This window comes from Dicentrarchus labrax, unplaced genomic scaffold, assembly GCF_905237075.1.
Source record: "Dicentrarchus labrax unplaced genomic scaffold, dlabrax2021, whole genome shotgun sequence".
Lineage (NCBI taxonomy): Eukaryota > Metazoa > Chordata > Actinopteri > Moronidae > Dicentrarchus > Dicentrarchus labrax.
The window spans coordinates 21645277-21671469 of record NW_026136719.1 but is presented as its reverse complement, the minus strand read 5'-3'; the positions used below and the strand labels follow the sequence as shown (position 1 = coordinate 21671469).

General features: G+C 40.4%; 1 protein-coding gene across 2 annotated transcripts in view; it reads left to right on the top strand.

Annotated features, from left to right (window-relative positions):
- The window catches only part of kif26ba (kinesin family member 26Ba), an 85930-nt gene that overhangs the window by 24858 nt on the left and 34879 nt on the right, over positions 1 to 26193 (top strand). Inside the window, exons 3-6 of one of the 2 annotated variants that reach the window (XM_051379181.1) lie at positions 2712 to 3437; positions 8811 to 8855; positions 12050 to 12231; positions 20700 to 20907. In XM_051379181.1, the coding sequence (XP_051235141.1) occupies positions 2712 to 3437; positions 8811 to 8855; positions 12050 to 12231; positions 20700 to 20907 (1161 nt within the window). The remainder of the gene's footprint in view (positions 1 to 2711; positions 3438 to 8810; positions 8856 to 12049; positions 12232 to 20699; positions 20908 to 26193) is intronic. The other variant, XM_051379182.1, reaches the window with a different exon arrangement.

Here is a 26193-nt window from a genome sequence, read left to right as displayed (position 1 = left end):
AGAATAGCATAAGAAAAGTACCACGTTTCATTCTTGTGTAGGCTGCACACATTCAGATAAGGTCTTTACTGTCTAACCCAAGGCAAAACAGCATGAGGTGGTTTTTACATGTAACCATACACTCAGTTTGCTGTAACTAACACTTGTGCTGAAAAGGGCGCAAGCCTATACAGATACCTGGCTTCAGTGTAAAAGAAGAGGTGGGCTGGGCTAAAAGCGGGAATGTAATTACAGTTTTCAAGTGAATTGGCACCACCTACTACAGATGTTTTGTTGAAGTACAGGGCTCCTAAGCAGACATACACCCGCTGATAATACACTGACACTACACCTACACTTAAGCTGACAATTAGCCCACAATATCACACTCGGCCATTCTAATCCCACCATCAGTCTAAAGGGCCTCGAGTAAAAAAATGTTTTTATAAGGAAAAACAATTTCTATTTAATGACCTTTTGTTAGATAAAGCCCTTAATGCTTGGTGGAAGAAAAAATGGAAAAAATATTTTCAGTGAGGTCAACTGAGGTTTAGACAAAGATCTGTATCGGGATGTGTGCGTGCGCTTTGCTTGTTAACTTTGATATTTAGACCAGAGAATCGTGGCAGGAGATTTAGAGTGGCTTTGCTCTGTACGAGTGGCTCCAATTAGTCTGGAAAAAATACATGCTCACGTACACACACACACACACACACACACACACACTCACACACACACACACACACACACACACACAACACATACCTGTATACGCACATGCATTATTGCACACAGGCACAGATAACTGTGCAAACAAATGTGACAAATATCCGGATTTCTGAATGCAAGAAAGCACACTATGATTGCTTAAACACACGCATACACGCACATTCACCAGACAGACACTGGCAGAGAGACCTGTGAAAAACATACTGTGGACCTACATGAGGAGAGAAAATTAAATAGTTTTTAATGATTCTGTTTAAACATTTTATGCAGAATGGCAAAAGATTGCATTTGTCTCGTGCTTTTATATGAAATACCATGAATGCTGATAATTTTTTTAAATGAGCGTTCTTAGAAACCCGGCAGTCTGTACTCATCAGAAAAGGTGAAATTAAATGTTCTGCCATGTTCACATATACATATATCCATTGCAGCATCATATTGACTGTTATGTCAATCCCAGTAAGGGCACACATCTGTGAATGTTTTAAAAGTGCAACAGTTGTAGTTATGTGTGTTATGAGTGTTTAGAAGCTGATGGGTTACACAAGTAAAGATATTCTTTAACAGCCTCAGAATACTGAGCCATGATAGTTGAGTTGACCATGAAATGTTTGTGAAACAGTTTCATGTTTTAATCTTAATATCCTTAACAATGCAAATGCTGTTGTCACATTTTACGTCAGTAAGTGACCAGTTGTGACGTGAGATTTGAGATTTGTGGTTCTGTGCACTCAAATCGTGCCACACAGCAATATGATTTTCTGGAGAAGCAGATTCTTCATATGTTGAGCTGTTGTTGTCATGTGTCACTGTGATTGGCTCAGCACTTTGAGAAAGATGAGATTTGTGATGTGACTGGCTAAGAGCATATTTATGAATCATCAAACCCTCGGATCAACACTTCATTCAGCCCTTTTGCACTTGAAGCTTGAAGACACCCACACAGTCTGTGTCCAAGACCTCATGCTTTGCACTTTTTGCTTATAGTTTTTCCCAAAAGTGCCCTTTTGTCCTGGCTGCTATTGGCCTGCAAGTAGACCATTTGCACTTAGTGTCACACCTTAATTCAACTACAGAGCAATAGAAAAATGTATTTTAAATTGAGAAGATTAACTGCAGGTGACAATGCTTAAAATGTCAGGGAATGTTTACTTGCTGAGTGCTGTTTCAGTTGACATTAGTTTTGATATCATTACATATAGGCTTAATGATTGCAACTAGGATGCTATTTAATGTGTGTGTGACATTTTCTACAATTTATTTTAAATATTTTGAACTTTCTGAGGCATGAATGTAAAAGGGAATAGTTTGTGCTGTTCCCTCTTAATTAAATAGTTTTTATTGCCTTTTATGGGAGATACATTTTGTAATTTCACATCACTACAAATTGATAGCCAAGCAATTAACCTCTTGTATTAAGAACAAATGGCTGCTGTTTTATTGCACCAAGATGCTTTACAGATGATTTAAAGGTGAACACAATGTTTATAAGAATGTGAAAAAGAAAAGAAGGGAGAGGAAAGCCAGAGGCAAGAGGTTTCATTTCTGTATTAGAGGACTCTCCTTGCTGCCAGCTTCTGTGACACTTTTACCCTTTGGACTCTCTTTGGAGTATATTGTGTGTTATTGTGTGTGTGTGTGTGTGTGTGTGTGTGTGTGTGTGTGTGTGTGTGTGTGTGTGTGTGTGTGTGTGTACGGTGTGTGTGCGCGGTGTGTGTGCGTGTGTTTTTCTATGTCTGTACTTGCTTTTGCCTGTCCTTCTCTGGGTATGTGTGCCTCTTTACACATCTTCTTCCTGGCTACACAGCAATGTTTCTGGGATTTTCTATAAATATTCATTGTCATGATTTGTTCAATAAACAATCATTTCTTCTCCTCTCCTCTCCTCTCCTCTCCCTCTCCAGCAGCTCAAAACATGCTGTTCTTGCTTCATGTTGCTCCCATTCATTCTTCCAGACAGCAGTCTAAATCCCTGCTTTCTGTTTCTCTCTCTCTCCCTCCAGGATCCCTCCTTCTCTCTCCTTCTTCATGATAAGCTTCAGGTGCCCAACAGTTCTCGGCGGGCGTGGAATGAACGTGACAGTCGCTGTGATGTCTGCGCCACTCACCTCACTCAGCTCAAACAGGAAGCTGTGCGCATGGTCCTCACTCTCGACCAGTGGGATTTGTCTCCCACCTCTTCCCCTACGGCCCTGATTGGACGATATGGATCTCAAGGACTTCCCAGTTCAATGGGAGCATCTGGAGCACCAGGAGGTCCTGGGTCACGGGAGTGGCCTCCTCCTTTTATCCCTTCCTCCTCATCTTCAGCTGCTGCTGCCGTTTCACATCCTCCTCACCCATCCTCCCAGTCGCCCTCCCCAAGCCCCAGCCAGACCCCAACGCCCAGCCCGAGCCATGGACCATCCAACCCCAGCCATGGAAGTCCCTCGGTGGGGCAAACATCCAGCTGTGCTACCACAAACCCACAACCTCAAGGCCTAGGGCACAGGCTGGGGTCCAAGCCCAGCTCCCTGGGGCTTGGAGGTGGGATGGACAGAAGGAATGGGTCCCCAAGTTCAGCAAAAGCTGGTGCCCAACAGCAACCAGCGGCTGCAGTAAAGAGCCCTGGCAATAATAGTGGTAACAGCAGTAATAATGGGAGTGGAGCAGTACTGAGCACAGCAGCTCTGCAGGCCCATCAGCACCTGAACCGGACTAATGGAGGAGTTACACTGTATCCGTACCAGGTAAGCCATCTAAACAGATGTGCGTGTGTGCGTGTGTGTGTGTGTGTGCGTGCCTTACAGTAACATGAAACTCCGTAGAGCAAGTTCCCCCACGAGGAACTGCAAATATTACCATAGAAACTGAATAAATGTATTCTGGTCTTATACGATAATATCAAATGGTAACAAGCTACCAGCATGCAGATGAATACATCTCTTGTTATCTGACAGACAGGACATTTTAAATTTTCAACTTGCAGTCTACTTACTGTAGTCTGACCTTGTTAGCTAGCAACCTCTGATAATACCTGACATCTGAGATATTGTGTTCAACATTAACATCCAGGCTCTTCTGCTCTCCTCTGTTTAATTGCTTTATTTATTTCTCTTTTGTTCTCTACTTTCTCCCACTTGTCTTGTTTCATCTCTCCTCAGTTTATACAAAGTCAGCCTAAGCTATGTTGCATCTACCCCAGGCAAAGTGTGTGTCCATGTGTGCGTCTGTGTGTTCTTAATAAGAAAAGGACACACATCATACAAGGCCTCAAGGTAGACACATCATCTTGAACAAAAATTAAAGAAGGAATGGCATGCATAGTCAGTGGAACAGAAACAGCTTTAAGAACTTAATTTAAAAAAAAAACTTTTATCATTTGGATATAAAACATGAGTTTTTTTGAGTAACACATGAAACTGGTTACATTTGTCTAGAGACTTTTTGGGAGAAGCACAAAAAGTATTGATGGAAAACAAAATTAACGACATGAGGTCATTTTTACCACTGTCATGTTATTGCTGATGTAGACAACTGTCAAATCCGAATTGGATGGTGGGGGGGACTGTAAAGTTTCAGGAAATTTACCCACAAAAAAACTGAGCTTGCTTCAGACTTGTTAACTTGGTGACTGGGACGGCAAAGATAGATAGATAGATACTTTATTTATCCCGAGGGAAATTCAAGGCAAGGCCTCAGTATCCACTAAAACAGACGTTTTCAAACTGTGAAGCTCTGAGGCAAAGATACCATTAAGGTACTTTAAAACCCTTACTTTGTATCAAAATTCACACTCCTTCTGGGAGTCGTAACTCAGTTCAGCCTTAACACATAGAAATATATTTTTAATATATTTATTAGCAATTTACTGTCAATTAAATTATTATTATTAAATTATAATTATTAAATTATTGCAAAGAGACATTTTGAAGTCTGTTTTACTCAAAAAGGGCTTTCCATGAGGACGCAATAATCGACTTACAATTCTTGGATTTGATAACCATCTCTTATCAAGAGGGAAACAAAATATCTTTTTCAGCTGGATTGAGGCAGAACATTTACAAACCTTAAAAGTTATTCGAACTGAAAATCGAGATAATAGAAGAGATTTTAGGAGGAAACAGGAAGAGAGGGAGTGTAAGTAGACAAGACAGGAAGATGGTAGGAGGGAGAAAACGCCTCAGGTGACGCGTGGTCTAGAGGTGTACAGAGGGAGGCAGGAGAGCTTAGACTCCAGGGGAGATCCAGAGGTGTGTGTGTGTGAGTGTCTTTCTCTCTCTCTCTCTCTGTGTGTGTGTGTGTGTGTGTGTGTGTGTGTGTGTGTGTGTGTGTGTTAACATGTGTGTATGAACGTGTTCTACAGATGTAATAATTCATACAGTGATAATTAGGACTCAGGGGACTCTATGTCATACACCCCCAGTACCCCTTCACTCTTTCACTCTCACTCACACACTCACACACACTCTGTCTCTACTTATTGCTCATGCCGCTTTCTTTCTATCTCCCCTATTATTTCTCCTGTCTTTCTCACACTTTGTCTGTTTCATATTCACCCCGTCGTCTATCTTGCTGTTCCCCATCTCTTTTTATATTTTTATTCAGCCCCATGACTTGAACCAGATGCAGAGATATGGAGTCGTAGGTGAAAATTACTTTATACAATCTCTGGAATTGTTTCATTATCTTGTCCTGCTGGTCAGAAATAAATTAGGCATGAGAACTGTTATGTATTCTGGCCGTTCTTTGTGGAAATGTCAGTGTTCAAATCAGAAGGAGCTCTTCTCCCGAATTTCAATTTATTAGATAATAAAGAATGATTTTGTTTTTCCTTTTTCCTCTTCTTTTATATTACTTTGACATAGGTAGTCAGTTGCTCTGCAACGTTTATCCATTTTTGACCATATTTCCCTTGAAAACAAGATGCTGCTTTTCCCTTTGTCTTTCATAATATTGTATGCCAGTGTATTTGTGTATGAATGTCTTTGTGCAATACAACTTATATTTCAGAGAGTGTGTCTGTGTGCTTTTGTGCAAACAGTAAGTGTGTATGTAATTTGCTTGTGTGCATGCATTTCTTTGTGTCAGTATTGATGCATGCGTGCATGTAGTTAAGTTTTATAGTGTACAAACACTGGATGCATGTTTGCAGTGTGAAAGTATATCTTTATATCTCTGTTCTGTATGTGAGTTAGTATCTGTGTTGTGAGGTGTAAAATGTTCGAGAGTCTGAGTGCGCTGTGACTTTGACAATAATGGTGTTTCAGCAAGAAAGGAGAAACAGAGCACGATAATAAATCACCCTCGTTTAGACTCACCCCTGAGAGAGGAAGAAAAGGGGGGAGGAGCTGAGCAGAGAGACGATCAAAAAATGGGAATGAAAGTAGGAAACAGAAAAATGAAGAAAGATTAGAGTGAGAGATGTAGAGGATAAAGGAAAGGAAAGGAAGGAAAGAAAATGAGAATAAGAGACATTTTATTATGGAGACATCAGTTTATAGGGACACATTGCTGGGATGACTAGCTATGTCTAAAACCTAAAAGTCTGCTGTTCATGAGCTGTCACAAAGTCTTACAAAGGCAAATGATCTAACACACACCAAATGAGGAATCTCTTCCAACATGTTCACACTCTTCCTCAAAGTGAAAGAGAAAACAAACACATGTACAGCGACTCCAGGGAAAGTCAATAGAGTTTAAATTGAAAGTCTTCGCCAAGAATCAGTTGGCTTTATGGGAAATGTGGTCTTACTCTTCAGATGCACTACCAACAACAACACTGGTATGTCTTTTTCGATTCAATAATTTAAATTAGTAAAATCATTATCAAAGTCACCTTTAGAGGTAGAACAGCAAGAGCCTGAGAATAAAAGGAGGACACAGAGGTAGACAGGCAACCTGTCTTCCTCCAGTGTAGTTGACATTAAAACCTTGCTGGGTCAGCAGTCTAAGAGGTGACAACCTCCACATTTTATATTTATTAGGACTTTTCTTTCTTGTCCCACAAGAAGTCTAGGACAAAGGGGAAACGCTGATTCAGTCGGAACAAGGAAGACTGATTATAAAGGACTGAGGGTGAATCTCTCAGGTAGCTTACTGGGATCAGTGAGCCGATGAAGGTCACAAATATTTTAATATTGATTAAAAAAACAAGTACAAACACAGTAAAGTGTAAGTAGTATTAAACATATCATAATGGACCATAGATGTTGGTGGCATAGCATATGGAAATTGGTAAACCTGGTCAGTCTGTCTGCATTTGAAGAAGAGTCTTTCATTTGAACTAATTTGGGATCCAGCTGGTTGATAAATGTTGATTTCCTGGGTCCAGTAACTGACCAAGAAGCTGGTGAGCATGAACCAAAGGTCCAGGCTTCAAAGCAATGGGTGACGTCAGACAGCAGTGAGCTCAGTGATGTATGGTCCTTTCATTTACTCAAAGAAACCACCCAGAAACCAGTCTGTCCTTTTGTTACACAATGAAGTGTGTCACATTTGTCATTACTGTACCTTTAACTGGCAGAAAGTGTAAAAATAAATCAAGTACATCAACTGCTTATTTATTTTTTGAAGGCTTTTTCCATTGGGGTGGTGGTGGTGTAGAGGGACTAGATCTCTCTATCACTCTCTCACTCTCGCTTTCTCCCTGGCATGAGACAACAAATCTAATATTGTCTCTTTGTCCTCGCTCTGTCCTTCAAGCAGCTAACTGAAAACAGGTTTATACAATATGGTGTGTCTGTGTTCCTCTGTGTCTCTGAGTATGTGTGTGTGTGTACCGATTTCAACAATGGTTAGATTAGCTTTCCTAATTTACAGTGTTCCTGTGTGTTGCTCCAGCAGAATGCTGCCAAACACTGTCAGACTTAGCTGGATATCCTTTAGGATTAATTAGGTTAGAGAAGCTTGTAACCGAAAGGTCACCAGTTCAGTCTCCGGCAGAATAAATGTAGGCGGGGAAAGTGAAAGAGCAGCTATTGCCCCACCCTTATTACCACCACTGTGGGGCCCCTGAGAAGGCCTTTAAAGGGGAGCTCTGTTTTTTTACATCAAACTCTGTGCACAGGTGTGAGCGAGTACTACTGCACATGTGAAAACGCCTGTTGTGGCTCTGCTGCACAAAGTCTGATAAATTGCCTTAAGTGATGTCACTTAAACTGTCTGCAGTTGAATTATGGGTAATGTAAGCTCCAGATTTTCATAAGGAAGAAAAATATGTGGAATAATAAAAAAAAATGTTCTGCATTAATTATCTTCTTTCTTTTTAAAAAAAATAGTGTTCATCTTGAGTCAAGCAGTATTACAAGAGTGCAATGTTAAATCAGAGCGACAGTAGCTGCTCACTGGCTGGCAATTTAAATGTACACACATACTGTAACAATCTAACACAGGTACATAGAGTGTAAAGTCTCCCATCTCATTAGCTACAATAAAAGCTCATAAGCAAGCTGAGCTAAACTCACAAAAACAATATGCATGCCATTAAATATTCCAGCCAAGGTCCCCTTGAGTTTCTCTATGAGGGAGCAGTGCACACACTCAGTTTCCAACAGTGAGGACAATACTCAACGTCGTTAGTTTTGTGTTGCTGAATAATTGCATGACATAATGATAAGTGCATGCTTAGCTAACAGCATTAGGAAAAGTAATGTGTATTTTGAATCTCAAGTGTCAGAGAGCATGTCTTATTATCTCTGATATCCGATATTCCATAAATCAAACTACATTTCCTCTTGTCATTATTTTCTCTTTTAACTGTTTGTCTTAAGGCTGTTTCCTACTTTGTTTTTACAACATACTGTATATGTGTTGATATAAAGCATCAGGTATTCATTTCCACTCTCCTCTGTTTCACCTTTGCTCTCTCTAATTGACTCCCACTCTGTCATTTCTTTGTCTCCTCGCCTCTTCCCCCTCAACATTTAATTTCCTTGTGTGCGTTGTCTTCTTTTTCATGACTGTTTTCTGTGTCCGTTCTACTCACTTGCTTTCTTTTCCTTCCCTGTCTGTCTCACATCTGTTTCTGTACCTCTGTCTCTGTCTGTAATGTTGAATGAATAAACAACCCGTACCATTCACTCACTTACCTTTCTCTTCCCCATTTTCTCCCCCACTTTCAGCCTGAAAGGCCAGGCTCTATCTCTCTCTTCCTCCAGTCTACTGCAGTAAGCATTTAGATTGTTTTACAGATTGTGTCTATCCCCTTGATAAATCAGGCAGGACCACACACATACATGGACACACAAACACACCATTTCTCTCTACATCCTCTTCACACAAACCTGAAATTTCAGGCACAAATTCTATGCCTGTAGCATGTGATTGGAAAAAGATGGAAAAATAAAATAAATGTAAGAGAGACAGATGAGGAAGGTAGATGCTGGAGGAAATGGCGTTTGTGATGTAATGAAGATGAATGAGCCAGCTTTTACCTTTTTCTAAGTGCAAAGAGAGAGGGGGTGTGAATAAGTGCTGTAGTGTAGAGAACGAGGAGGGGCGAAAGTGACACAATACGTGTTTTTTTGGGGGTTTTCTTTTGTCTTTCTGGGGAAATCTGATATCACATTCATCATCAAGTCCTACATTGACAGGCACAATCTCAGGACCATGTGCTTTATGAAAACATGGTCAGATGCTGTGTTTTTATTGATTTGCTGCATTATTTTTGACACATTTGGTTGTTGTATTATCCTCTGTACTCGATATACCTTTGTCCTGGTATTATCTATATCCCTTTCTCTCCTGCTGCAATGACATAATATCCCCATAGGGATCATTAAAGTTTCTTCCAGTGTAATTTAATCTTATTTATGGTGAAATGTAGAGCTAGCAACTCAGCCTTTATGTCCTGTGGGAAAAGTGTAACGACCTACAGTACAAACAGAAACAACAAAAACATAATTTATTTCAATGACTGCATTACCCAAATTTCCATCCATGTAAATGCATTAGCCAGGTGACCATGCAGGAATGTCATTTCAGATAGGAACTAGTATGCTACACATCTCTTTCCTGTGTGCAGTAGTTCAGATGCAGAGATAATTTGACAGCTATCTTACAATAGCTGGTTTAATGAACATGAAGCATAATTACCTATCAGCCCACCGCTGTTTCAGATATAGAGAAGCACAGCAAACCTTTTGGAATCTCATGATAGTATGAAATGAATGAAGGATATAATTATTGCACTTTTTTGATGACAATGGGAGGTGTAGCTGAGTAAAACATATAGTCCATATAACCGGCCCCTGAAGTCTGAACTGCTGCCCGGCACATATTATGCAGCCACCTTTACTCCAGTTTCCAGCTCGCATAATAACCCTCTGTGGGGACATTTCTCGTGCACTGTGCAAGTAGTTTTCCTCTTCCTATTCATCAGGATAACTGGGTAACCAGCACAAATACATAGGTATTCCATGTAGCTCACTGAACCTTTATTCCATACGTTCACGATTCATTTAATAATGCAGGGGGAGAAAGCTAAGTCTGAGCATTGAAATGCATGTAAATGCACAGGGAGAATGGTATATAAACTATAGAGGCATCTCATTTACATAGGTAATTTATCATGGCAGTGGGCTGCATGTGTGGACCCCAGAAGCCCTCAGCAGTAAATATACGCACAGTAGAGGTGATTTACACACACTAGAGAAGTGCAGACAGATACACACACAAGGACACACGTGCAGACATTCACAATAGACATACATGTTCGCAGTTTCATTCTCACACAAGCTATAGTTCCTTTAATGGAGTGTGGGGAAACGATTTAGGTTCTCTGCTGTCTGGCTGTTGGGTGCACATAAGAAATTATAATCAATAATCCATATCCATTTCACAAATGGGTCAGCTACACACACACACACACACACACACACACACACACACACACACACACACACACACACACACACACACACACACACACACATGACATACACACATAATATACACACATCTATGCACACAGTGACAAACTAATGTGCAACACACACAAAGCAGCTGACATTTGGGACAAGAAACTGTTAACTATAAACTACAACTCTTTTGTTGTGTACATGTACAGTTATCCATCTGGACCAAATTCCACTATCTTGTATATAGTGAATATATTTTTATAATTTATATTGTTATTATATTTGTATTTTATTATATTATATTGTATTGTATTATTTCTCTACTCTTGCACTACATTTCCCCTGTACTGTAATTAGTAAGTAAGTAAATAGTAAAGGTACTTCTTATCTTACTTATCTTATCTTATCTGATCTTAAACTGTGAAATGTGCTTTTTTAAATGTGTTTGCACAAAGGATGCATTTGAATTTAAGGCACATAACATAGAATGGTAGAATGCAATGTTCACGCAGGGACCTTCTTTCTTTCTCCACATCTCCTGTCTGTACCTACACTATCAGCTGTGTAATAAAAGTAAAATGATGAAAGGCCAGAAAATTTCATTTCTTTACAGTGTTATAAGTTCAAAGGTCTCTCTTTGTCCTTACTGTCCTTCTTCCCTACATACTATTTAATAAGTGCCATGAAGAATGATCCAATAATAAAGGGCAAATGTGAATAACTTAAGTTGGCAGACAAAGGGACAGAGAGAATGAAATTGAATAAGTCAGAAGCAATAACAAAAACGAGTAAAGAGAGGGATGGAAAAGAAGAGAAGTAAGGGTGAAAGAGAAGGAGAAGGCATTAGGTTAAAGGAGGCAGGAGGATGTGTTTGTTTATTTGTTTGTTTTTGGTAACCCTATCTGGGACCCAGACAACATTCTGCTGCTGGTTTACTGTGATCACTAGAGAGCTTATCTGCTGTCTGTCTGCCAAGAAACACACACACACCCACACACACACACAAACACACACTTGAAATGAACATGAATAAAAAATGTATTAAGTGAACTATGTCATGTTCAAGATAGAGGTCTTAAACAGTTAACAGATATTTTACTTTCCAAAAGTTTTATTTATTTCAAATAATAAATATAAATCTCATATAAAATGTGACAGTGTTGCAAGTCGTTTAAAAGATATTTTTAAAGTTGTTGGAATTTCAGTATGTCTGAGGCCAAAAATCCGTCAGAATGCAAAAATCACATGACATGAATTATTCTTTAACATGATAGGTGTGGGAAACCAGACTCAGATATAGTGCTGTACTGTACTGTATATGTGTGTGTGTGTGTGTGTGTGTGTGTGTGTGTGTGTGTGTGTGTGTGTGTGTGTATATGTGTGTGTGTGTGTGTGTGTGTGTGCGCGCGCGCGTGTGCGTGCGTGTGCGTGCGTGTGTGTACTGTGTCATGAAGTACATGATAAAAGTCATCAGAAAGGAATCTCTCTCTGTCTCTCAACAGATCTCCCAGATGGTCTCTGAGGCCTCCAGAGAAGGTTTGACTGAATCTGCCCTGAACCGCTACAACACACACTCTCCTTCACACACAAATTCAACATCACACACAAACTCTCCCTCTCACACTCCGGCTGTAACCACGACGGCACCTACCACCACCTCTGCTGCTGCCTCCTTCTTTGCCAGGTAAGATGCATTGAGATCAGAGCACCACATTCAGCACTTACATACACATCCGGAGTGTGTCACCTGACAGTGCCAACAGATGTTTTATTTAGAATACCTTCTCATATAATAATGGTCAAGGGGGGCTGCACAATAATTGTATGATAATTGGCTTCTATAGTTGACTAAAGTTGATCAGGTACAATACTTTTTACTACAAATTTATTTTGCACTCTATCTCCAGATTTACTGATGAGTCTGCTGGGCTTATGTTGTCATTTGGGACTTAGGATGTGTTTTTAAACCCCCACTAACATCCTAGCATCCACTTATAGACACTTGTTTTCTTTTTTTACAATTCTCTATTGTATTTGACTTTAGTGTCATCTGAGAACTGAAGACATGTGGCTGAATGGGTTAAAAAAAGCACATACAGAGGTATATCTGTATATCTGTAGCCACAGGAAGTAATTGAATCATTGTTATATGAACATTGTGGTACTGTGTTTTGTTTATTCTAACAAGCATTACCTTTGTAAGATTTAGTGACATTATAGGGCCTAGAAGAATCAGTATTACAACGAATGCTGAGCATTTCGTAAAAACAAAGAGATGAGATTGCTCATTTGTGGAAGATTAATCCTTGGGTTTAGTTCATCCTGGGTTCGGGTGCTGTCATCCACACTTTCTGACTGTCATACTGATGTCTCTCAAGTTGTCTAATAGAGCAGAAGGAATGAACGGACATACAAACAACTACTCTGGAAGATGAAGGTGGAGGGGAAAAGGAATAGGATTCTATTATTGTACATAAGTGTACTATCCAGTCACCAGTTGTCGATGAGCTGTGTAATCAAATCTAGAGAAATGCAGAGCGACGCAACATAAATAAGACATGGGTAATATGGGTAAATTATTGATGAATAAACATGGCAGACTCAAAATGAATGAGTAAATTATTCATGGCTAACACAAGACTATGAGTGTGTCACAGTGTCTGAAGTATTGCTGAAATGTCGTATCTAATGAACTGCTTTAAATCACATTTTAAATGATGGTTTTCCCCCTCACTTTCACACATACTCTATGCTCTTGTTGTGCACATTCCTGCCTTTTGCGATTGTGTGTTCTCAAAATCTGCAGATAATGCAATGTGTGTCTGTGTTTGATATATGAGTGACATAGGTCAGTGTAGCAGACTGTCTTTCAAAGCACCAGTGACCAGGCGCAACTCGTAAATTATATGGGAACGCACACAAACACATGTGCACACACTCATTCTTTAGCTTTCTTTCTATGACCCCCTCAACTGTCAGGTAACAAGGCCATTTTACACAAACACACACACACACACACACACACACACACACACACACACACACACACACACACACACACACACACACACACACGCACGCACATCTGGTTGACATTCCAAACATACAGCGAGTTGTCTTTCAGCCAATTTATGAGCATCAACCTTGTAAGTGAAAGAACACGGTTTGTTTAATGGTGCAGGTGTCACTGTCAGTGGACGTGTGTGTGTGTGTACGTGTGTGTGTGTGTGTTTGTATAGCTGTCAGTCTTTCTTTCTTGTTTTCGGCTGTATAATTACTGTAACCCCTCCACGCTGTGATATGTAATTTCCTCTTTAAAAGAGAGTGAAAAAGTGTCAGTGTGTTGGTTTTGTTAGCTGTTGAAAACTTCACACACACACACACACACACACACACACACACACACACACACACACACACACACAGTTTGTCTGCATTCTCCTGTCATTTGTGTGGTTGTATGTTGGAGGATTTAAGTTTAATTGGCAAAAAAACAATGTAAAATGTTTGACTCTGGTAAAGTGTGGACATGTGTGTGTGTGTGTGTGTGTGTGTGTGTGTGTTTATGGCCGATGGATGCAGCCATGCAGTTCTGGTAAATCCCATGGCTCTCTTGGTCTTTACTCTCAGACGTGAACTGCATACAGACATTCTTATTACACACACACACATACACACACACACACACACACACACACACACACACACACACACACACACACACACACACACACACACACACACACACAGCAGGTCCCTCATGCTCACTGTCTGCACACAGCAAAATCCCTGTGTCCACCACATCTCCTCTCACCTGATCCCTTTCTCTCTCCACATCCTCCTATTTTATCCTTCAGGTCATCTTCTTCATTCTGCTCTCCTCTGCTTTTGTTTAATTGCATCTTCTTTCGCTCTCTACTTTCTTCCACTCTTTTCCTCCTACGCTATTGTTCGGTTATATGCCTCTTCTCCTCTCCTCTCTTCTCTTTCTCCACACAAAGTCCCCACACTGACCTTTTCTTTACCTCTGCTAATGTGCATGAGAGCAATATATTTCATTAGTACCAATCTGTCTGTGAATATGTCACACTCGCATAGTAGGCCTCCATCTTCCCTGTGCTGCAGTGGCCCTCTGGGGACGCTGGGCTAGAGGATAGAGACATGCTATACGTGTGTGTGTGTGTGTGTGTGTGTGTGTGTGTGTGTGTGTGTGTGTGTGTGTGTGCGTGTGTGTGTGCATGTGTGTGTGTACGCTTTCCCTCACTGGGGGAAGGGAGTTTCTATCAGTGCAGGAATTTTTTACTGCATGCTCCAAGGATTGGATCTTAAGGGATTTAGCTCTGTGTGTGTGTGTGTGTGTGTGTGTGTGTGTGTGTGTGTGTGTGTGTGTGTGTGTGTGTGTGTGTGTGTGTGTGTGTTGCTGGAGGTAGCAGAGTAAATGAATAGGTCCCCAGTGAATTGGTGAATTGGGAAGGCGTTGTTATTTTGGATAGAGGATAGCTGTAAGACGGGGAATGCTGTCTCTTTCTCTGCCTCTGTTTACTCCTTGCTACCTCTCTTTTCTTTTCTCTAAAAAGAAGTATTCCATCAAATGATAATTGGCCACCAATTAGGCACCAATAATGGCTGATTGATGATTTAAATAGGTGGCCTCTGGTAAACAAATTACCATATCAACTGCCTGATCACATCAGGACATGTAACAGTAATTGAAAGTGGTCGTCTTTTATTTTGACAGCCCTTTAGCTCTTCATGTGGCTGTTTACTGGGAGGGAAGGGCATTTTTTTATTTATAAAGATACTGACAGCTCTGAAATGGTGTTGTGAAATTATATTTTATTAGAAATTGTTTAACACATTGGACAAAGGGTGTATGGCACAGTATGGCACAGTATTTTGACATACTCAGATTAGTGCTCAGACCAGCTCAGTTATCTACAGTAGCACAGACCATCATGTGATATGTACGTTACAATACACATGAGTCACAAGTATCATTTGGCCATGTTGAGCACAGCAATGTACAAATATTTAATTGTTCAGGCTTGTGTGTGCTATCACAGTGTAACATGTAAGATGTACATGTACACGTCGATAGATAGTGTCAGTAAAGCCAGTCTCCTGTCCATGCCAGCTACTGACCCCCACGACACCCTCACACTCTCAAACACACACACCATCACTCTCTGTCTCTGCCAATATCTCCCTCCACTGATGGTCTGTTAAATAGAATGCAATTAGCTTCTGAGCCAACAACAAAGCCCAGAGACACCAGTCATAAATCAGCTCTGTATGTGTGTGTGTGTGTGTGTGTGTGTGTGTGTGTGTGTGTGTGTGTGTGTGTGTGTGTGTGTGTGTTTCAAGTTAGTCTTTGTATGTACGTGTCAAGTGAAAGTGTTTGTAGTTGTGTGAAGGAAAGTGGAAAACAAAGCATCAGCATGTTAGTGGCTGCTGGACTATTTGTGACCTCCGCAGCTTTTTAACAAGAGAGAGACACATGGAGGGGCTGAGAGGCAAGGATGGATGAAGGGATCAATACATGTAAGGAAGGCTGAATAGATGGTGGGATGGATGGGTGGATATATGGAGGGCAAAAGGGAGACAGCAAAGGATGAAAGGATAAAAATAATGAGGGAGAAAGGGAATGAAATAGAAGGCAAGATGAAGGGATGATTATAAAGTGAGAGCAACTTAAAATGGAAAGAATAGAAGGGGAGTGAGGGATTGAGGAGTGGAGGAATGAATGAAGGTAATGGAGGAAAGGGTGGCAAATAAAAGGATGGGGGTGACAGAGGAAGAGCTGATGGATAGAGAGATGGAGTAGATGAATGGAAAACAAGTGCCCTTCACTTTAGGGTTAGATTGGAATAGATCCACTTGGCCAAATCCCAGGCCACTTGTCATTAAATGCTACCAATTAGGTGGCTTGTGTGTGTGTGTGTGTGTGTGTGTGTGTGTGTGTGTGTGTGTGTGTGTGTGTGTGTGTGTGTGTGTGTGTGTGTCTACCATGCTTGAATTGTGCCATAGATTAAACCAGTCAGGGCGAGAGGACATAATAAGAGGGTAACAGTACATACACATACATATGAATAGATGCACAGCATGCATTATGAAACTGATGTGGCTGATGGATTTGAAGGATGTGTTATAAAAACAATCACACACACAAAAACCTAATACATGTTTTGCCAAGGGAGCAAGTAGGAATCTCCATCAGCAGAGTAGTTGTGCATGAATCCATCATAGTCATGTCTCATCTTACAAGCATCAGCACTGCAGCAGTCGCAGGAGCCTGTTGTTTCCATTGTTACATAAATCAAATGGTAGATTTTTGATTTAAACATCGTCTTTTCTTTTGCATCCTTTTGGATAAACATGAATCTACAGCTTTTATTGTTATTATTATTTTTTTTACATGGTTGTTCAATAGGACAGCCCAAGTGAGACAGCAAATGGGGGTGGGAAAGGACGACATGCAGCAAAGGAAATACCTTTGCCTGAAATAAAAATAATCTACTGCACATGTATCTTCATGCTACATGGGCTGTTTAGAGCTTTTAACTGATTTAATAAAAAAAAAGAACCTGTAATTGCTTCTGATGGCATTTGCTGCAATATGAATGTAAGCTTCGCTTGCACACAGTGAAAAACCAATTAGTGGTCGTCTTGAGGAGCTTTGTTTCATACAGTACATGCACTCACACACTCACGTTCACAAACGCATGCCTACACACACAGATTCACACACAAATCTCCTGGGAGAAAAAAGGGTGAAATGCTTTGTCGTTCTACGGGTCACTGGATCCACATCTCTCTTCTCCCCCTCCCTCCTCCTGTACTGTCCCTGCCTCTCTTCTATTTCTCTCTCTTATACCCTCTCGCTCTTGCTGTACACCCCCCTCCCCCCAACCCCACGCTCTCATTTCTGTAACCTGCTGCAGTTAATTGAAAGCCAATGGTGTGAGAATATGGCTCTTTGACAGAGAGTGTGTCAGGGCACAAGGTCTTCTCTCTCTCTCTTTAAAATCATAGAAATATATGTAGGATAGATTAAAGCAGAACAGAGCAGGAATCCCTGTCAGAGCAGTTATAGGTCTTTTATTTCATCATATTGTTAATACTGCTACTGTGTGTATCTCAGATTGTCAGGAAATCTTGTTTGAATTGTGGCTTCATAAATCCCAGAAAAGGAACTACATTGAAACATAGAAATATTTTTACTAATGACAATAAATCACTTCCCTGGGTCCCTGGGTTTCCCCCAAGATCACTCTCACTTAAAGGTCCAGTGTGTAACATTTAGGAGGATCTATTGGCAGAAATGGAATATAATATTCATAGGTATGTTTTCATTAATGTATAATGACTTGAATATAAGAATCGTTAACTTACCTTAGAATGAGCTGTTTTTATCTGCAGACGTAATGGGTCGCCTTCCATGGAGTCTGCTGTGTTGAACTGCCATGTTTCTACAGTGGTCCAGAATGGACAAACCAAACACTGGCTCTAGATAGGACCTTTTGCGTTTCTCGTGAGTTTCGCGGCAACTGCAGTTTCTTCTACACACTTCACAGCCTGTTCCTATTGACAGGTTGCATGTGGCCAGGCTAAAATCAGGTAGTAAACACAAATTTGACCATTATGTCAAAGACAAAAAGATAGACTAGGAGAAAATTATAGTGTTTGGCAATGGTGGAAGAAGTACCCACATCTTAACTTAAAGTAATAGTACTACGATGTAAAAATACTATATTATGTAAGTCATGCATTCAAAGTCCTACTGTAGTAAAACAATAAAGAAGTATTATCAGTGAAATGTCCTTAAAGTATCAAAATACTGATTTTATTGTTGGGGCTGCTCAAGATAGAGCTAAATTTAACTACTTTATATATAAATGGACTATTTATAGTTTATTTATTTCTTTTCTGGTCTACTGACCACTCAAAGCGCTTTACAACACATTCACCCATTCACATGCTGATGACGCCTGAGGGGCGGCTGTGGCTCAGAGGCAGAGCGGGTCGTTCCTTAATCGGAAGGTTGTGGGTTCGATCCCCAGCTCCTGGTGCCACATGTCGAAGTATCCTTGAGCAAGATACTGAACCCCGAATTGCTCCCGATGCCGTGCATCGTTGTATGAATGTTAGTTTCTGTTCGATGGACTTTGCCATCACTGAGTGAAAGGGTGAATGTGGCACGTAGTGTAAAAGCGCTTTGAGTGGTCGGAAGACTAGAAAGGCGCTATACAAGTACAGGTCCATTTACCATTTACCATGACAGAGGCTATCATGAGAAGGGTCAGGTGCAAGACAGCGCTCAAAGTGCTCACAGTGACACTAAGCTCACATATACACAGACTCACAGCCATTGGTAACCCCATCTCTCCCAAGACACTTCAATTGGAATCAAAACTAGCAACCCTCCAATTACCAGGTGACCCCCCTGAGCCAAAGTTGCCCCTACAACTACAGCTAGCTAGGGGTTGGGCCTCTCCAAAGGACCACCAGAAAAATGACTACTTGATCAAAAATGATCATCTTGTAAGATAATTAATGGAAGAGGAAAAAAGACAACACACAGTTCTGATGTAAAGTTCAGTTTAAACTTTTCTCTAAACTTTTTAAATTGTTGTTTTTTAGTGAAACATTGGAGAGCTGGACCTTGTAATGGCAATTTTTAAGAACCTGTACAACTCTTTGACCTGGTCATTGTAAACCATATACATACTGTTAAGGCTATTATATACATATAACCTTTAGTCCTGTTTCTAACTACACTCTATGTCCAAGTAGACAGTGGGATGTTAAGACCTCACTAAGAAGCCAAGGACATGATCATCGCACCACACTATCTGTCTGTTTACTGTCCCAGAACTCAGAAATGTGTAACTGTGTTAGAGTGACGCTCCAACAGGGATAAAACCATACTGTTTCTTCAAATCTTGGCTCTTTCGGACTTTTACATACAAGAGCGTGTGACGGTTGCCTTGAGTCCATTCATGGATGACATGAATAAAACCTTACAGAGACAAGATCCTACTTTGTATGCTTTATTTAACAAATTGCCACCACAACCTCTTCCGGCCTTCAACATTAATTTAAAAGATATAACTAACTAAAACTGAAACGTGACAAAGGGCCCCAACTAGACACTACTGTTTTGTAACTACTGTAATGACAAGCGTTAGACACAGTGAGCCACTAGTTTGATCTTAAACAATGCAATATATTTTATTAACTTGTGTTTTTAAATATAAAATCTTAATCCTAAAAGTAAATGTCAGATAAAAGTAGAGGAGTACAAAGTCTGACATTTCTCAAATATAATGGAGTAGAAGTGTAAAGTAGCATTAAATGGAAGTTCTCAAGTAAAGAATACTACAGCCTTGTATAATACAGTACTTGAGTAAATATACTTAAAGTAACGTAACTTTCCACCACAGGTGCTTTGTAATAACTGCTTCCTCATATCCCTTTCATGTAGGTTAAAGCAGAAATTCAGCCGGTTATATATTACTGCTGGGAAAGAAAGAAAGAGAGTTGATAAGGTTAAAACTAAAGATGATGTGAAGTACCATTGGGCTGAGAGAGGCAGACAGGAAGAACCTGCTGTGTTGAAGTAAGAAATGTGAGAGCGAGGAGAACAGAAGCAAAAAGAAGTGAGATTTAGAAAAGCTGAAGTTAAAAGGAGAGAGCGGGTAAGGAGAATCTGAGCGCTGAAGAGATGGAGTATATATAAATATAATATTTGGTGGCTCTTTCTGAGCCGAATGCCACAGGGAATTGAGCAGCAAGAAAGCAAATGAACCACTCCCCATCCAGATGCTGCTACATATGTAAACAGCAGTGTGTGTGTGTGTGTGTGTGTGTGTGTGTGTGTGTGTGTGTGTGTTGATGGGTGTGTAATCAAGTTCTATTCTGCAATTTACATATTTGCCATGGTTGTACTGTGGCAAACTATGAGGGTGTAATTATAGACCCATGGGTGCATGCACATGTGCCACCATCCATCCTGTCCTTCCTCATTTTCTTATGTTTCCATTTAAACTATTTAGTGTTTATGTTTATATTTTTACGTATTAATTTGATTGATGGACGGTCTCCTCTCCTTGTCTCTCCCTACTTTCCTCTCTCTCTCGGCTTTATTCTCAGAGCTGCACAAAAATTGAACTTAGCGTCAAAGAAGAAGAAGCAGAAGACCACTGCAGTCACAGCCCCAGTGACATCATCATCACCGTCATGTGACCCCCCTCTGTTCCCCACCAATTTTAGCGCGGCCTTGTTGATGGCCCCACCCCCGGCTCCACCCTGCCTTCTCCGTGCAGCCAACAAAATCAAGGATACCCCTGGGCTTGGAAAGGTAAAGGAAACATATCTTTTATTTGTCAGTAGTTTTGGAGGGAATTCCAACAAGTCAACCACACAGTATACATCATAAATGCAAATAAGAACCAAAGACGTATTTATGTGCTGTTTTTTTCAAAATGGAGGACATGTTTGAGAACAGTGCTAATTAACCTCCATTCATTTTTAACTCTGCCTTTGGTACTGTAGTTGGATGCCTGGTCATGGCCCATCACACATTGCTTTGATGTGTCTCAAATGAAGTGCCCGACATGTTGTTTTTCCACTGGCTAGAAGTTAGTCAGAAAGATCTCTTGCAATTAAACCAATTTCCAAGTGTTCAGCAGACATCTCGGCTGTCTCAGACGTCATCCTCTGCTTTAATTTAGCCAGTTCCTGAAGACATAACTGTGTCTCATTTTATCCCTTTTTTAAAAAAAGCATTGCCAAATCTAGTCTGTTCATTAAATTGTTAATTTTATTAGTGTAAGTTTAGTTAGTTAGTTAGTTAGTTAGTTAGTTAGTTAGTTAGTTAGTTAGTCATTAGTGTACTGAGCCTTTTATTTTATGTTGCGTACTTACAATATAGGTCCATTGAGTGAAGTATGGAAACACTGGTGTTATACCAAAACAAAAGTGTTGATTTTGATTATTAATTTTATTAAATATATATATATATATATATGCAGCCCGGGCTGGCAGTAACTCTCAATTTAATACATTTTAAAGTGATTCTAAAATATTGAACTGTAATATCTTATCATGACCTTGGCCAGTTTATCTGAATATATGTACTGGTATGTGTGTGTTTGTGTGTGTGTGTGTGTGTGTGTGTGTGTGTGTGTGTGTGTGTGTGTGTGTGTGTGTGTGTGTGTGTGTGTGTGTGTGTGTCTCACCCCTACCACACCATACCAGAATGCAGCCTAATGGTTACCACGGTAACACATCTCAGGCTGACAAAAGTCATCTGTCACCGTTGCCAACGGTTGGTGAAACGTGTGTGTGTGTTGTGGATGTTGGGGGGTTTCATGCTTCTCAAGTGTGTGCAATATTGATCGTCCATGTAATGAGTTTTTAGTGCCCCCTCCTCCACAGTTTGAGTGAGAGGCTCACTGACTCTGTGTGTCTGTGTGTGTGTGTGTGTGTGTGTGTGTGTGTGTGTGTGTGTGTGTGAGTCCATCACTGATGGAAAATGAATGACTATGGAGGACAAAATCTAACATCAAACAGCACTGTCCATTACGGTACACACAGAGGGAAAAGGACCCCACACATGTACTGTTGTGTTTTTGTGTACAAAGGTGGACATTTTCTATCTGTGAGCACTTGTCTAGCTGTCTGTGTCTACCTGCATACATGCATGTGTGACAATATTAGTTTTTTGTCAGTTTATTGGACAGTCGATAGTGAAAATGCAGACAGAAACAAGGGGAGGGAGAAGGACGGGGGGATGAAATGCCACAAAGGTTGGGATCAACCTGGGACCTTGTAGTTACAGCAGGTGGGATGTGCTGTATCCATTCTGTTACTGGGATACTCAGTTATTGTGTAATTTAAGCAAAAATGTCTGTGTGTTGACATTTATATTAAATTCCAGACCCAGACCTCAAGTTCATTCAGTAGAATTTGTCATAACAAACATTTAATCAGAAAAACACAGAGAAAATACTCAATAAAATTAGTTATTTGTTCACTCTTTTCACTCTCCCCTGTCTGCTATGATACAATATACATATTATATCAAAATGTTACTCTAAAATCAATCGTTAAAGCTGTAAGATAAAGCAGTCTTCTGTATGAGCAGATCTATGCTTTCACATGAGCAGCATTTAGAAATCTCTCAATCATATTGTTTTGTATTATTTGTTTTTTTGTGCGACTGATTATTTTATGTGCTGAGGTTTTCCACCTCGACCATCGTTTGAGCCTTTGTCTCCATTTCTCTCCATATGGAGGTGACAGATGTCCCCTCAGTTGTCAGGGAGACTGATTCACACTAACATATTTACGAGCACACTCACACACACACACACAACAGCCAAAAAAATACTTACACCCCTACACAAAAGCCACATATACAGTATACATTATAGACCACATACACATTAACCTTCTTCACACAGTCCGTCTGTCTCTCATTCTGTTTCACGTTCTGGCTTCTGTTTCATCCCACTATGATCTTCTGTGATCTTGTGAAAGAAGTGATTAGCTTGTCTGGCCCGCCTTGTTGTGTAAATGTGCCTGCTGCTACTACTGTGTAATTACAACTGTCAGACACCCCCCTTTTCACAGTCACGTGGACTTCTCACAGTAATCATTCTGTGGGATCTGTGTTATGATGGACCTTTGATTAAGGTGTCCAGTCGTTTTAGCCTCGTATCGACTTTGTCTTCCTGTTGCCCTGTTGGCAGCGTGCCCATCCTGATTCAACTGCAAATGGAGACGACGAAAAAACAGTATCTGGAAAGTCCCCCTCCACTCAAAAATATGTTTTTTCTTCTTGTTCCTACAGTTGGATGTTTGAGCTTCAATGTACAGAATGATGTATGTGCAGTGTTTGACACCAGAGGGATGTTTTCAAATTCATCTACTGAAAGTGGAAAGTTTCTCTGTGCTCAATGGAAATCAGATTTTAAGGGATGGGGCCTACCAGCATGATTTGTTACATCACAAATAGTTTGGACAGTGTAATGTAGAAACTTGAAGCCTCCAGTGCACATACACTGAGATGGACTTTACAGTGAAGTAGGAGACATCTTGTGTCCAACAAGAAAATGAACAAAACGTGCATATTAATATATTCTGGAATTTGCAGTGAGGTAGGAGTAGATGCCTTTTTAAGGATTTTAATTTGGAAATTTGGAAAAAAAACATATCAGACACACATTATTGTTAAAAAAAGACTATTTGTATATGTCTTAATACAGTGGCTCTCAACTGGTGTCACCTTGGGACCCACATTTTACCATGTCCATTAAGTTGGGACCCACTTAAATCAAGCAAATTTAACACATGTACAGTGTCATGTTTTCATCCCTGCAATCAGAGCACATTACTCTAATAATTAACTGAATATGAATATCACAACTGCATGCTGCTGATTCTTATGAATATGAATAAAATGAACCATCAGTAATTTCTTAACAGACATTTGTGGAAGCTTTTCTGTCTAAATAAAAGTCCAACATCAGATAGCTAAGCATTTAAAATAGATTTGTTTTTTTGACCTCACACTCCGAGACCCATTCAGAACAAGTGGACATCTAGCCTGGCTCCAGGCCAAGAAATAGCCTGGAACATAACACCCCGTTAGATCACAACTTTGTTTTTGTAATGATCAGACGAAATACAACTTTGGGATTTTGTTACCTTTGGACAGAGCCAAGCTAGTTGTTCCCCCTTATTCCAGTGTTTATGCTAAGCTAAGCTAACTGTGATCCTGGCTTCAATTTATCCATATTTAAATGCTAATTCTTAAATTCCCTTCTTGACATATTTGCTCATTGCAGTGGTTGGGAAAGAAATGGGTATTTAAAGAAGGAGAGGACATGGAACCAAGGCAGCAAGATATTCTGCTGTTTGGAACATAACATGCCTCTCCTGTGAAATCAATTGGAGCTTGCCAAGACCCAATCAAACACACTCGCACTCACACACCCTACACACTTACACACACACACACACACACACACACACACACACACACACAAACAAACATATGGGAAGAAAATGGCTGTGGTGACATTTCTCCAGTAAAAATGTCACCTGCAGTGGGGGTCGGCCCCCTGCTGAAATGGCATTTGCACACATTGACACCCACACACACATGCATGCACACAGGATTGCATGCTCACAAATTCACAGGATTATAGTGTACAATGAAAGATGTCAAGAAGCGAAGCAAAGCCCCTGGTGGAAGTGTGTACGATACATAACATCCCACAGAATACATGGGTTTGTCTGTGAGTGTGATGGGGGGTTAGTGTTCTCCCCAATGTTAATATGGCAGGGAACAGATTGAGACATCACAGCTAAAGCCAGGGGAAATCAACCTGCACAGGTCAGATGTACCACTGTGTGTGTGTGTGTGTGTGTGTGTGTGTGTGTGTGTGTGTGTGTGTGTGTGTGTGTGTGTGTGTGTATATGTATAAGTGTTACACAGAGGGGGGAAGAGAGAGAGAGAGAGAGAGAGAGAGAGAGAGAGAGAGAGAGAGAGAGAGAGAGAGAGAGAGAGAGAGTTGAGCCTCGTTCCATCTAGGAATGTCAAATTAAATAGGATCCCTCAGTGAATTTATCTGTCTGTCATCTCAAACTCCCCTCTTGTTATTTCTACACACGGTGCTTCTCTACATGTTGTTGGTAAGCTCCGTCTCACTTTAATCAAATCAGCCAGCTGGGAGCCTTCCATTCAGACCCCTGACTGGAGGGGGAGATGTGTATCAGTCAAAGACATTAAGCTGTATTATCACTTTGTAAACCAATGGCATAGTCATACAGATATGGACTGCAACAGACTTTCTGATACATCAGATGAAAATAAAGATAAGAAAATCCCTGTGGATGTCAGCAACTGAATAAAACCCATCTTCAACAATTAGGAAAGACATCTTATTTTCTGCTTTCTATCTTCTTCTTGAATGAGTGGTTCCAAAATGGGTTTTTTCAGCTATGGGCTTCATGAAAGTTCACACACTGGTATCAGTGAGTGTCATTCAGCAGCAGTTGAGACTAATGCTTATATGACTGCTAGATTATGGAAATATAATTTGTTCTCCCTGTGCAAATGACTGTAATTTCACTTTACATGAAGAATATGTCACTATGGCAATGTCACTCTGTCTGTCGGTCGACCGCTTTGGTCCAGACTGAATCTCAATCTCAAATCCAATTTCTCAACAAACTTGGATTTTAAGGAAATTTGGTTCAGACATTCATGTTCCCCTCAGGAGTCATCGTAGTAACTCTGGTGATCCTCATCTAGCCCCATCATCATTTCTTATTTGTCAATACAGTTTGATAGAGACATTTGTTATTTTCCTCTAGCGCCATCATCAGGAAAAGAGATGGTGAAATTTGTCCCGCTACACATCACACTGTCATTGTCAACATGTTAGCATGCTAACACGCTTAACTAATGTTGAACATAAATGATAAACATGCTAAATATCAGCATGTGAACTATTGTTGTTGTGGGCATGTTAGCATGCTAAAGTCAGCATTTAGTTCAAGCTCTGCTGTGTCTACATGCAATACCTCACAGAGCCACTAGGATGGCTGTTCAAGACTCTTGTTCCAGGCAGGA